At 42.5% G+C, this 14,876-nt stretch overlaps 1 protein-coding gene across 8 annotated transcripts in view; it reads left to right on the top strand.

The window, feature by feature from the left end:
* Window positions 1-14,876, top strand: part of LOC118774305 (zinc finger MIZ domain-containing protein 1) — a 141,570-nt gene that overhangs the window by 95,427 nt on the left and 31,267 nt on the right. For all 8 annotated transcript variants that reach the window (XM_036523621.1, XM_036523561.1, XM_036523592.1 and 5 more), the window contains exons 5-6: window positions 945-1,058; window positions 5,219-5,324. In XM_036523621.1, coding sequence (XP_036379514.1) covers window positions 945-1,058; window positions 5,219-5,324 — 220 coding nt within the window. The remainder of the gene's footprint in view (window positions 1-944; window positions 1,059-5,218; window positions 5,325-14,876) is intronic.

A 14,876-nucleotide genomic window follows, 5' to 3' on the forward strand; every position in this document is an offset into this window, starting at 1 on the left:
ATCAGCAGAATAACTGCAAACACTGTTGATGGATTTAGAGGACGGCTGGGGGGATGAGGGAAAGGGGATTCAGTTTTTAGGTCTGCGATGGCTATTGCTTAATGGTGGTCGGAGCCACATGCTCCTTCGAGCACTACCTTCGTCTTCATGGGCAACCGGTGTTCACGCCGCCCCCGTGGCGGGTTTCCCTTTCCGCCTCCCCCTCTGGGCTCTCCTTCTCAAACCGGCAGATCCTTGTCCTTTTGCCTGCGCCTACCTGACCAAACAAAGGATCGGGGGAAGAGTGGATTAAGCCGGGGAGGAATGTCACAGAGCTCATTGTGAGATAGGAGAGCCACACTATGACGGTCCGACGCCCGTTAAACAGGGGGTGGGGGCCCTTCAGCTATTCACACAGGGTTCCTCACGAGGCCGCGGAGATGCACAAGAGCCGTATTGGAGCAAAATGAGGACGACGCCATGTTAACCAGCAGCACCAGTTTAAAACATCGGTTGTGACTGAATGGAAGACCACGTCATTTTCATAATGGCACTCCATTGGCGTGAAGGACCTCCCATTGCGTGGTTCCCGTTTGTGTTGGGTTTCGCTGCAGAGAATGAGATGCAGCCGTTAATTTCATCCTTACCTCACCAATTATTGTGATGATCTGTTTTTTATGCGTGCCCAGCTATAACCGCGGTCGGTCATTAAGCCAACCCTGACTAATTGCGGGTTGCATCATGCATATTACTACACGAAGGCGCTTTCTCTAGGGCAGAGCAAAAAAGAGCGTGCTTCCCTTCCCTTTCTTACTGAGGGCACAACTCACGGTTCGTTCCACATCTTGAAAACTATAGGATCTACTGTGCGCACTTCTTAATGAAACGGATGTCTGCTTGTTTTTAGTAGATTGCCCTGACCCTCATGTCTCATGGTGCGTTGGTGTTCTGTGTTTGTCTTCCAGCACTTACAAAACCCAGCGAATTTCCAGACAGCGGCGACGGAGCTGCTGGACTGGTGCGGCGACCCGCGGGCCTTCCAGCGCCCTTTCGAGCAGAGCCTGATGGGCTGCCTGACGGTAAGGACCGCCGCGACCTCGTGGCATCGCCCGCACCACGTGCTTCTGCTTGGGTTCAGTGACGGGGTTTAAGGCAACAGCCGCAGAGCCGCCAGGAGGGCCCGGGAGAGGCCCACGAACCTGAACTTCAGGGGGGTCACAGGAAACCGGTGGAAAATAACAAATGGGACTTGACCCCACCTCCCCACCACCTTCTTCCTTGGCTGCCAGTCAAACGCATCGACTTGTCAGGATACATATTGTCACTTGACAGCATACCGTGCAAAACCTTCCTCTCCTTACGAACAAAAAACAACGCACAAAAAAAAACTGAAACACAAAAGCTCTTTTCCAAAGTGTGATTTGTTTGGCTGCTCTCTTGTGTGGAAAGCAATTACCATAATTTATCTCTTGAATCTTGAAAACAAGGAGCTACTTCCTTACCAAACCTTGGGTGAAAATAAATGTTTTCTTAACATTCTTCTGAGATTAAAACTGAGACCTGTTTCAAGTGAGCGCTAAGCTATTCTGTAACAGTATTTCACTCTGTGGAGTAATGTGGCATCTCACAGATGACGACGTGGAGAGAGAGGATTAAAAGAAGTCAGGGAACACTGAAGGGAATGAGCAATAAGTGTTCAAACCACCAAGTAATCAATGTTCTTTAAGTAATAAGGCTTTAAAGCTTTTAATTCCCCAGTTAAAAGCCACACAGTTTAGCCACCCTGTATGAAGCCTATAAGAGCATTTAGCCATTTAATTAGTAAAATAGTTTCCTCAAACATCTATAAGAGCAAATTGCTTTACATCTTTGGGAATTAGAATCCACCAAGTGGCTCCTCTTTTTCCTTTATATTTAAAAGGCAGAATTGCAGGGGAATCAGGGAAATCAGAGGAAAACTCTTTGTGTAACACAGTTTTCATAGTTCAGTCACGGTAGTACTTGTCATCTGTGTATAAAGACAATGAGTAGTGTAACTAAGAATGCCCATTGTTTTGCAAAATAATAAATTAAACTCTCTGTGTTGGTTTGCACATAGCGGGGATATGGGTGGCTGTTTTGGCAGTACTGTGGCCTGTACTGTGGCTTGTACCAAAGCTTGTAAAGTCACAGGGCATCCTAGCATGCAGGCGCACGTTTCTCGCCTTCTTCCCTCCCGTTTATAGGCCCTTAAAGCAATTCCGGCTTATTTGTTCTCGATGATATGTAAAGAGGGCTAATTAATGTCTTGTTACACTACGAAGACAATCGGGCTCGGCTAAACCCCCCTCACGGGATCGAGCTGCACGTCATGTAGAGATTAAAGATGGCAAAAGATTTGAATGTTGGCTGACGGGGGCCGCGGCTGTCAGTCACACGTCACCCTGGGGCATCCTCATTTGCTGCGCGACTGAAAGTGTCGGAGCGCAGCAGCACGGAACCTGCGGTTTTCTCCCGCCTTTTGTCTCGCGGATCCAGAAATGTTATTACCGCGTCGCGCTCGGCCGAGGCTTCGCGCAGAATTGCTCTCTGCGGCTGCCAGTTGTTTTTCCAGCCGTCTTTATAAGGCTGCTCTAAAGTACTGCGGCTTTCCGCACGCCGCCACACGAACAGCATTAAGCCCTTCGAAGTAATAATTGGTTGTTTATTCCATTTGCGAACACATACGTGCACTGTAGACGTATAATAAACTGTATGAATACTTGTGCATGTGTTTAATGTTTCTAATCATTAGTTTTTTTTTAACCTTTTTCAAATCATTGCACTAGTACTTTTATCTTCTTAACAGCAGGTGTTGTTTTTTTTTTTTTTTTCCTTTTGCATTTTGCTCATTCAATTTGTTTCCTGCGGTGAAAATCCTTAGGATTTTCCAGTTCCACACTGTGAAAGCTGCCCTTTAAGTTTGTAGAGCCTGGAAGCTTAGATTAGACTAATTCCAAACTAATGTCACACACACATGTCTGTGAATTCGACTTTTTTAGTCCCACGTGAGTCGTGTTTCAGTGGGTGGTTACATCATCACCAGTCAGACCTGATCAGAGGAAGTATCACACATTGTTATCACTGCAAGACTGTGTGACTGTAACACGCTTCCTGTTTAGCCTACTGCCCACTTAAACCATGTCTCCTAGATGTGGACATATCCAACAAAAGGATGTAGCGTTAAATAAAAAAAAAAAAACAAACTGATGTTAAATGTAAAACGTTCTCAATTTCTTGTTGTTGTAGTACACTGCACAGTGCATAACGAAAAGAAATGGCTTAAACTGTGTTACATAAAATGCTCCATAAGATTTGTGTGTGAAACGGCTTAAACATGTTGCCTTTTGAACAGGTATCAGTCTGCTCATGTTTGCACAGCAGTTATTATTTGTATTGTTCACAAATAATAGTATGCATTGTGCTTGTGTCGCCAAAAAACGCCAGTTTAGTAGTATTACCTAGCAAGATGAAATGCAGTTAGTAACCAGTGGAACTAATGCAGGCCTCTCTGGCAGAACGCCTGGTTCTTACACTTGGCAGGAATATTCCTTAGAGTTGCAACAAGGAAATTGAAGTTGGCAAGAATTTGGAGATTCAGTCTGTCAGATGGCTGAAATCTTATCAGTTGCTAAAAATGAAAACATTTATAATTGTGCAACCCAGCAGATCCTTTTTCTCTGTCTCCTGGGTACAATTAAGGCGTTCTGATGAACACTGCATGTTGTTTTGAACAGACTAGAATTAGTCTCCCTTATATGAGGGGAATTTTAATTAGACAACATACGCACATATATCTTCCCTTAATGTGCTATTGCTATAAATACAGGGAAATATACAATTGTCTTTTTTGGTGTCAGAAAACATCTAGGCTATACTTTCAAGAGATAATGACATAGCTGGTGGGACAGAGCCGCTGGTGAAATACTACATGGTTTGTCTTAAACTTTGTCTCGGGGCAGAAAAACAGGTCTTGCTGCTGAGTAGAAAAAAATGTGCCACCACTTCCAGTTCTCCCCATGTGCACCGGAATATACTTTGCATTTCAGGTCAAAAGGATTGAGCGGGGGGGCCTCGGCTGCAGATAATGGAGATGGTAAATCAAGGCGGTGTTTTGCCACTTAATCATGATTTATAATACCCTCCGTGCCATGTTGGGTTTCACTTAATGTCTGCTCTCAGTGGGCACTGCTACGGTGTGGCGTCATTTGGCTCCTTTTTATTATTTTTTCGCAAATGTCAACTGCTCCTTGAATTTATTAACAGCAGTATGAGATGTTACTGCTCCGCAGATGTTACGGGATCTGGCGACGGCCAACCGCAGCCATGGATCGTCCCAAGGATCATGCGAAACTGTCTTGTGCTGATTTAGTTGTAACAAAACCCTGCTCCTGTATTACAATTAGGTCGTGGCATGTAGTTTTGGTGGCTTCAATTAAATGAGTCCTGTTGTGGTTTGTCTCACATTGAACAAGTTTACCTCTGTGATTTTTGCTTTGAATCATTGTAGGATCCCAGCCAGGTATTTCATTTGATATCATAGGGAATAGGCATGCTCCTTGCTGGTTCTCATTGAATAACCAGTGTCACCAAAATAATTGCAGCAAATATCAAAGACTCACAGCTGGAGTCAGTGTTCAACATGTTTTCTTACCTGCATTTCTCTTAAGTCAAAGTTATTTCTTTTATTTAGTTAAGGACAAAATGACAAATTTAAGGACAAACAATTGATTGTGTACAGGCCTCAAGAGGGTGGGTTTTAAATTAATGTAGCATTTAGCATTTAGCATCAATATTCAAAAGAAGCCTTCCAGCATTCTTTAAGAGAACAGCTTCTTGTGGACATCTCTCTTGAGATACTCCACAGGTAAATAAAATGCACAGTGTCCTGACTGCGGTGCTGGCTCCTAGATTTCCTGTGGGAGTCCGTTTGAGATGGTCCTGATGCTTTAATTCTACGCATCCTATAAAGATCTTAAAATAGTCAGCAGCCCAAACACAGAATAAGTCAGGGGAGCTGTAGAGTACAGTAATCCCCCTCCTCCTTTACGGAGGGGCAGCTTGTGCTGTCTCAGAGCCTGAAGGCACATGTTGAAAGGACACTGAAGCCTCCAGCTCACGGCTGCGGTGGGCTGACTCTAGCCCCCTCTCATCTCCTCATTCTCGGCCTCCTTTTTCCCCTGATCGCACGTGTCTGTGTGTGTGTTTTTCCTCCGCACAGGTCGTCAGCCGCGTTGCTGCTCAGCAGGGCTTCGACTTGGACCTGGGGTATCGGCTGCTGGCTGTGTGCGCCGCCAACCGGGACAAGTTCACCCCGAAATCTGCAGGTGAGAGCTTCTGTTTTCCTCCGTTGTACCCGCAGGCTCAGTTCACTTCCAGGTCAGCTTGAAGGGTTCCTTTTGACCCGGTGCACTTTAGCCCCTACTGGTGCTGTGTAACTGTCACCATGGTGACCAAACAAGTAACGTTTCTCATAGCTCAGGTAACGCTCATGGGAAGATCTACTTGAAAACGCCATTATATAGTCTGTTACATCCAAATATTTGGTTTAGTTGTCGCAAGGCCTTTTTTTTTTACCAAAATATTGCTTTATTTCGAATTGCAGTGAGCTGTATTTGACTATTTTAATTAGCATGTTTCTGTTATCAATTTGATTAAATGTATATTTTTGAATTACATATATATGTATATATATTGTTTAGAGAGCTCAACATAGGCTTTAGAATGAAGCTTTACAACTGAGTTAAAGTCAAAATAGGTTATTGATCAAGATGCAAATATAATGAAATGAGTGTGAGTTATAGCAGTTTTATTAGCAGTTTTGACTTGAATTTTATGTTTGTTGGATTCAATTTCCAACTTTGGGTACACATTTCACTGTATTGTTTCTATATTTTAAGACAGGTAATTGACAAGACTAGGCCCTTACTCAAAGAAGTAATTCTTTAAATGAAGAACTCCTACAGGGCATCCCGTGATATTTAGTGTGTGCTTGGCTGATTAATATTAAATACAAGGTTTAATCAAGAGCGATTTTAGTATGTAGGAAACAGTGGTGACCACATATTCTTTATGGTACCCTCTCTTGATCTGTTATTGAAAAATATGTCATGGCAAGGTTTCTTTGTTAATCACTTGTGTTTTGCTCATGTTTCCTTTCTGCACTGTGCTTTGAGCTTATTTGCCACAATTGTATTGATATAGCTATATATCAGCTCATCCATTTAGCATCTATCAAAATTGAGTCCATACTCAGAAGACCCCCAGATTTGCTCCCAACATAGACGACCAGGGATATGCCGTGATAATGCCATAATGCCATAATACCTCCCGGTATTTGAAAAAGAAACCCCCTGAAGTGTCCTGTTCTTGTACATTTGTCAAAGTAAAATGTAGGTGGATATCAAGTGATAGATATACAACTACATCAAACAGAGAAAGGTCGACACATAGCATTTATCCTCCCATTGGAGAAGGCATGACAAAGCTTGCTGTTGGGAATGAAGATAAATGGACAGCTAAAAGCTCTGCAGGATAACCATGGTTACTGGGGGGATGTTCAGAAACCCTCAGAACATCTTTGATTTGTGGTCTTCACCTGCCTTTGTTTAAAAGGTGAATGTCTGTTGTATAATTGCTGCTGCAGTTGCGTGTTAGAGGAGTGGAACAAACCTAGCCTCGTAGTCTGAGATGAAAAACAAGCTGGCTATTTTCTTTCTTGCTTGCTAGAGTTTTGCATTTTTTTCAGCAATTTCTGGAAATATGTTTAAGTGGTTGAGGATGTTTTGGGAATTTAGTCAAACTATTTACCTGACAGTGAGTAACTGCCTAGGATTCTTGTCAGTGTGATTTAATAGCATACTTCCATGAACCAATGGAAGACTGTAGGATCTCGAGGGTCTGCAGCCGTCAACAAAGAAAGTAACACCTAAACCCCCGGCTAAGATGAACTGTGAGCCTGAGGTCTTGGTTGTTTGTTCATTTACGGCCCCTACCGCTGTCTGCGGTGTCTTTTATGTGGTGCCATTTTACTCAATGTCACTGCTCACACTGCTTCATCAGTGCATCATCGATTACCCTCAGCCTTGCAGCTCGCACCATCTCCTCCCGCGGTAATCGTGTGGAGACAGAAAGAGAGGCGGTCCAGACGGCAGCGCGAACCCGCGCGCGCCGCCGCCACCACCGTCCGTTACACGCGGTCGAAAACGCTGCGAGGTAATTGGCGGGTGTGATCCCAGCTCCGCCACCGCCACCGCGGATATCTGCGTTGCCGCATTCTCCCCACCTTTGTCACAAGGGCACGAGGGCCCCAGACAGGGAGACGGCCAAGGCAGAGCATACTGAAAGCCTTGTCAGAAAGATGGCTTTTAAAAGGCACTCACGGAGGCCTGGGGGCAAGGTTGTATTGAAAATCCACCGAGCCGTTGCTGAGAAACTGCGGCGAGTGAGTCACATGGCAGCCAGGATGGCGGCAACGGGTCGGACATCCGATATCAGAGACAGGGACTCAGTGTCTGTGATATGCAGGGGCTGCTGGAAGGGGTTCAGAATCTCCCGGGCGAACAAATCGACACTGGAATGCATTTGTTACAAGATTAGTTAGGGAGTAGGGGGGGAGGGGCGGGATGGATAAAAGGTTTTAATTGAATAGGGTGTTCTTTGCATAACATCATTTTAACAATAATTTATTTAGCTCCTCTGTCTCTTTTCTTGGACGACTTCCAACGTAAAGATTGCAGTAACTGCCAGGTCGTTGCAGGAGTCAAGAACTTGTTTCAGACCCGTACATGCATCGGAGGTTATGAAAGAACATAATTTAACATTCCGTTTAGTTTACATTGTTGCGGGATATGGTAGAGCTTTGTTTAGCATTCTATATAGTTCACTTTTTTTGCATTTCAAATAATGCTGGTGTCTGATTGTTCCACTTTTAGATGTTATTTCTCACTTTTCCATCTGTTGACAAAAGAGACGCTGGAGTCTAGACCTTGGTTACATTCACACAGTTTTTAATATACTAGGTGGGAGGGCTAAGAGAAGCTATGGGCAGGACCCTTTTTTTGTGCATGGAAGTTTATGAACTTGCTGTGACACACCTTCCCACTATCACCATCTGAGTAAACAAGGTGCGGAAGGTTTGCAGTGTTACTGCCAAAGTGCCGTACTGCCATACAAGTAGCCCGTAATACATTAATTATGAGTGATTTTTTTTTTACATTAAGCAAATATAAAAAAAAGTGTAATTTTGTAATTAACCGGGCTGCATTGGCGGATTAAGTCATCAACTGCCTGTGCTGCTCCTTGCCTGTCCTGCAGCCGTATTTTCAGACAGTTGTTAAGAGCGTGTAATATGGCCGCGCCAGTGCCATCGAAAGTGCCGCTTAACATGTGTCTTATCAATTTTGTAGCCACCTGTGCACCCCAGTAAATGTCCTGCTGGAAAGCATCATTAATTCTTTATGAGGCCTCAGCAGCTTTTGATGGAAACCCTCTGATTGCTCCCGTGTTAGTGGGCAGCCCGTACCGTGAGCGGTTTCGCATGCTCCTCGGCTGTTTGGTCCAGTCATTGGTGGGAGCTGGATCGACGTTAGGGCAGGAATTAATTCGGTGAGCACAATTTCTCCTCTTGTCATATTTATGGTCTTCTGCCCTTAAGAAGTGCTTTGATTAAAAAAGGGGGAAAGGCTAGGCTGGGTCGATTGCCATGCCGTTTCCAAGAGAAAGGCCATATTACACTCATGGATTCATCTGGATTATAGTGCACCATGTGCTCCGTTCATCCTTAAGATAAGTATATTCCTCCCCAGCTTTTCACGGGCAGACAATTGTTGGGACTGTAAACGAAATCTGCTCGGAAAGCTGATTAAAATACTGTACGGAACATTTGAGAAATGTGTGATGAATTCAGCAAAATAAATTAAGATGGACTGACTGCCGGGAATCGTACTGGCATTTTCACATTTGTGAGGGTGATTATTTATCGTTGGGTATCACTTTTGACATTCAGTTAAATCAAACCTCTATTCGAATTTATTCCCCTGACGATGCTACTATGAGATAGATGAAGACATTGCTAGGAAAGGATTAGAGAAATTTTATGAGATGGTTTTTGTTTGTTTGTTTGTTTGTTTGTTTAGTCTAATTTTCTTGCAAATGTCAGTATCACACATGGCCTATTCTGCTCATTGAGGGTTGTTCTGACTACAGTCAAATACTTTGCTCATGTTTATGCTTCCACTTGTCTGTCTGACTGAATATTAGCAAATTGACAGGCCAGCCCTAACTAGTGCATCACTGGAAACTACTTACATAATTTATCAGTGGAAAAACAAACAAAATATTATATTCAATCATGACAAGAGCCAACATCTAAGCATATCATGTGACAACAGCACCAGGGTGATCAGAAGGAGAAAATGGTCAGAGGTGAGTTTTTTAAATGAACACTAGGTCATGTTGAAAGCTAGCTAGCGGGGAAGATTTGGAGTTCCTAACTTTATTGTTGCTTACCAGTTAGCTAAGCATTAAGCGTTTCAGCTAAGTAACACAGGCTCACGTGTATCATGTATATTTCGCACATCATTTGTCGAGTCTCTTTATATATAATTCTTGAATTGATATAATGCATGTCAAAAAGATTCCAATAAAAACTTGGGAATTAAAGACATTTTAAGTGCAAGAGCGAATAAAAGCTTAAAAATGCAGAGTGGTACAGCTCTGGAGTTTTGACAAGGCTTTCTTTCATACACTGCTTTGATGACTGGCATGGCACCAGACAGGTCAATGCGTTGATGAGGATTCAAATGTCCTCTCAAGCAGCTTAGTGAATGTTGGTCAGATTTCAAATTTCCTGCCTTTCATATGATGGATTTGAGTCATTTTGAAGAAATTTATGTAAATGCATGTGATATTACATTACCTTAGTATTGCCTTTTTTCAGACCTTGCAGTTTTTCTTCTTCCTGTGCCTTTTGGATCATTTTAAAATGAGTGATTGCACCTAGGGATATTATTGAAGATGCACACACATTCGCTTCAGAGACCTTCTGCATGTATAAGGACACCAAAAAGTGTCATTCTAAATTTCTGAGAAATACTGCCATTACTGTTTTGATATCTAACATTTGTATTATTATTCTTATGTAATAAATTACATTTATAATGAATGATCGTTCAAAGTTGTGATGTAATAATTCTTGCCATCATTGTATGGATATATAGAGAGAAATGAGATCTCAAACCTAGCAGCTGAGCAAAGCGATTCTGGGAATTGATTAATAAGATATTAATTAAGATATATTAAATCTTATCATCCTCTAAACACAGCACAGGCCTGTTGTGATTTTTTTTCTATTCACACTGTTTATCTATCTAAGATGGTATCTCCTGACCTTATTTGTAATTTCATTTTTCTGCTGTTTCTTATGCACATAATTTATCCTACAGCACCTATATTTATCTATCCATGTCAAACGTAAAAAATTAGTTTGTTTTCATCTCTTTTGTTATATGCTTTATAAGACACATGGATATTGTCAGCACATATACAGTTTGATGGAAATGTGGTTATTGCTTTAATTTGAACGAGCACCTTGAATGAACTCTCCTAGATTGTTTGTTTGGTCCCCACTAGCCTGGCACTGTGGATACATGCTGTCAGAAGTGACCCAATATCCAGTGTTCATTCAGCAACGCACTGTGTACTAGAAGGCCTAGCCAGAACTTGGGTCAGGTAGAGAACCAGATTGCTCTTGAATGAGTTTCTTTTGTGTAGTTTATTCTCTCATACTTTAACCCAAAACTGTTTTTTTATTGCTTATTTGTTTAATGTTTCGTCTTTATCACTATCTTGGAGTAAAGTGTAGCTATACTTGTCGATTGGGGTTGACCGTTGCCATTGGACTGCAGAGTTTTGAGAGAGAGGTTGGAGGGGTTGCAAGTTGTGACCTCTCTGTGAATGGGATTAGCCTGCTCTTTTAATCTGTGATTACAGGGGCTATCTGTCCACAGAACACAGTCACGTGGACAGAGCCATATTGTTTCCATGACTGGGGAGGCGCTCACTGTCTCAGAAATTCCTCAAACTCTTACCCTGTCAAAAGTTCAAAATTAGGAACTGGATAGAGCCATCCCCTCCTTTAGCGGAGGCACCCCTCATATGGATAATGGTACAGTCTGGCGCAATTGTATAAACTAAGTGCTTAATCACGGCTCTCCCCGTGTGGGTCAGGGTGGCACATTCCAAATTGCTTGTGCTTCAACAAGCACAAGGAATTCTTCAGTTCCAGCCAGTAAAAGAAAGCAGTCATTTACAAGCGTAGCACTTTCAAGTAATCTTTTTTTGTTCCTTTTGTGCACATTTCCTAATGACATGCATGTATTTCTTGCACAGTTTTTAAATTAACATTTTAAAATAAATTGTAAACCAAATTCAATAACCATGGCTTCATACACCTTTGGAATTTCATTAAATGTAATTATAATTGTAATGTGATGACTAATATTGCTATAATACTATAAATACTAACACTGCAAATGAGACTCCAGTCAGATAGACAGTGCAGTTAGACTTTGCTCAGAAAGAAGAAAGCTGCAGAAGAGGTTTCTACTAAGAAGGAGAATGCAGCACACAAATAGTTAAATTGCACCTCTTTCAGTTTAAATTCTTGAGATATCCGCTTTGAACCATGCAAGCCGGCTAAGAGTACTTGTGAAACATGCTCCAGGCATATTGGTGGAGCATGTGTGGAGTGGGAGGGAGGGAGGGATGAGTTGGGGGGGGGGGGGGGGGGGGGGGGGCTACATGCTAAATGATTTTGCAACGTTGCTTTCCTAGCAGTCACTCTGGACAGGGTTCTCCGTATTCCCTGTCACTTGCAGCAGTGAAATGTTTTGGATCATCGTGTCCCTCAGAGCACTCACCCCGACAGCGTGCAGCAATGCTACAGTGAGCCGGTCTGTCAGTCTGCTCCGAGGGCTTCCACTCGCCGGGGACGCAGTTACAGACGCCGTGGAATGCGTTTGCATAAAAACACCTTTCCACCAATTACTTTCCTGATTTCCAGGGGGAACATCGATTGCACCATCCTGTTCTTTTTCATTGGTTGTTTTGACAGCATACAGTCGGTGTGACTGGGAAGTGAGATTTCTTGGTTTCCGACTAGTCCTAGCATGAAGTGCTGCAGCCTGAATTTTAAACATTCGATGCAGTCAGAGATATTGTTCTTATATTTCTTGTCAAATAGCCCACGGGAAAAAAGGGTTCAATATCACAATGTTATTGCAGGGAACAATACAATTTTCTAAATAAAGAATAAAGAAATTACTGTATCTTTAAAAAGGTTTTATTTTTCTATATGATAGCAAAAGAACAACCATCTGACATTACAGGAGCAGTGAAACTTTTGCACTCAAATATGGCACAATTGATAGTAGTAGGATACTATGTTCAGCCTCTCGGATGACGCAGGTTGGTATTTGTGTACTATTGGATTAAGTCAGTTGGCCTTTACACATACCATAATATCAAACTGAGAGCATTCGATAAATACGCGATCCCACTGTCAGCTTATTGTCGTCAGTGCCTTGAATCCTCTCTGCAAAGTTTATGCCACAGACTTTAAACCTAATTGTTCTAGTCTTCACATTAATATTTCACAATACTCTGTGAGCATTTGCAGCTCAGTGTGCACTGTTGTAGATGAAATATTAATTTTCAGAAAAAACAGGCTATTTTGCCTCCCTTCTGCCAAACAGAGAATTGAAAGGACAGCGCTAGTAAGTGGCAGTGGAAGTGAAAGGGCTATTTTGGATGCATTGTTGTGAACGGGTGAGGCAACATTGTTTTCCACTGGTTATAAGCGGGTTTCATTCTTTTAACACCATGAGTAACACATGCGTTTCTCATTTGATGTCGTCGAACTTAGCGGATATCGCGCTGCTCCGCTTGTTTGTTGGTTTTTGGCGTGTCAGACTGTGTGCTGCTGCAACAGACATCCACTCAGACATGCTGTCACAGAGCTGAAGCAATGGCTGTAATTGCACATGCAGTGGTTAGACGTGCACAAAAGTTAAAAGTCTGTCATTTTTTTTCCCCTCCTAAAGTCTCTCTCTCCACCAAGCACTCTTCCCACTTTGGGTTTGCATGAAGGAACTGATAGTTTCACTGTGGGTTTTCCTAAATAGAAAATAACATGTATGTCTACAAACATTGCCGGTGGGCCAGCTTGTGTTTGACTGCTGGAAACATTTGGAGGTAATTCAAGGTAGTTCTGTCTGAGAGGTAGTTGAAATGACACGAGTGGTTGAAATGATCCATTGCGCTCCCCTGTGTGAGGATCTCTTCCAGTGAGACCAAGGCAGCTAAACATTCTTATATGATGTTTCATCTCACCTTTGCTCTAATGGGTAAAAGGCTATAATTCCACACTGCACCCACTGCCAAATGAATAAATGTAAATTTAGCATAATGTCATTTTTTGTCTTTTCCGTGGTGGTGTGATATAACCTTTATCACGTACAAAAACAAGTCTTTCAAAGTTTTGTTTTGCAAAGTTTTAAGTGGAAGAGAAGATCGCTTAGCGCAGACTGGCCCATCATTGAGTCAAGCTCAAGTCAGAATGATAGTAAACTGAACTTGCGACAGCTGGGAAACAAAGTGGATCTTTCCTTCCTGCCGTGCTCATCCATCAGAACCTGCTAAAATATGCCCAGAAGTCTTTCAAGTAAGTTCGCGCGGCGCCATTTTATTTTTCTCACCGAATGGCAAATGAGGTGCAGCTTCGGCGCGAAACCAGGGAGTTACCGCCACGCGAACCGAAAAAAAAAAAAGCAGAGCACTCCTCCTGGTCCCTGCTTAAAGAATGTTCTCACTTTGCACAGGAATGCTGTCAGCAGGTTGTAAATCAAGCTCCGCTCTAGTTTGGGCAGACCGGCATCTCACGGTGTGAAAGCATGCAAAGTGTCGATGTCAACTATGACAGATAACTTCCAATGTGAGTTGTAATTCACATGTCGTGAACGCAGTTTATAGTAACTGACAAGAGTGCAAATACTGAAGGAACCTGAGACGAGATTTGCTTTGCCTGTCTTGGCGATTACACGTTCCTTCCTCCACCTGATTTCTGTGTTCGGAGGTGCAGTAGTGTCGGTTCTGAATGCCTCTCTGTAAGGCTGGTGTTCAGGCCAGGTCCCTGGGATGCTGCCTGTCTACCTGTTATTGAGCAAATGACCTTACAGCACATCTCAAAGAACTACTATATAATTACTGCTTAGTAAGAGAGCAACTGATGAATTATTAACTAAGCATAATGTGTAATTATTTTTAGAAACAGAGGCCTTTTATTTTAAAACATTGATTTTTTTCTGAGTGCAGTTTAGTTAACCATTCAGATGACTGTGCACCAATGGAAATAATGTCCATATTTATTTAAATGCACATTAAAATAACAGTTTTTATTGAACCTGGCCGTCTTCAGAGACATAAATTTTGTGATCTTAGATTACATATAATGAATGGGAGACTTAAGTCTCTTTGTATATTTGAGATCTGTTTAGCATCGTCTTATATAGTGGTTGATTTACTTATGCGTTAATCTAATTCAACTTCTGAAGGAATGCACCACATAATTGCCATTTTTGGAATCGGGAAGAATTACACCGCCTTGTTTACGTGGTCTTGTTCTTACACTTGCTTGTTGTCCAGCCACCATCTTTAAATAGTGTTGTGATATCTAAATTTGAGAACGAGCGGTTTTATTGCAAGTGTTCAGATAGAGGAAGTAGCGCAAACCACAGAGAGCTGCTGTAGGAAAACAACCCTGTCAATCACACGCGCACACACAAAATGTCACCAGAGCTTTTCCTCCCCGGCGGGGTGTA

The sequence above is a fragment of the Megalops cyprinoides genome, chromosome 1 (assembly GCF_013368585.1).
Source record: "Megalops cyprinoides isolate fMegCyp1 chromosome 1, fMegCyp1.pri, whole genome shotgun sequence".
Classification (NCBI taxonomy): domain Eukaryota; kingdom Metazoa; phylum Chordata; class Actinopteri; order Elopiformes; family Megalopidae; genus Megalops; species Megalops cyprinoides.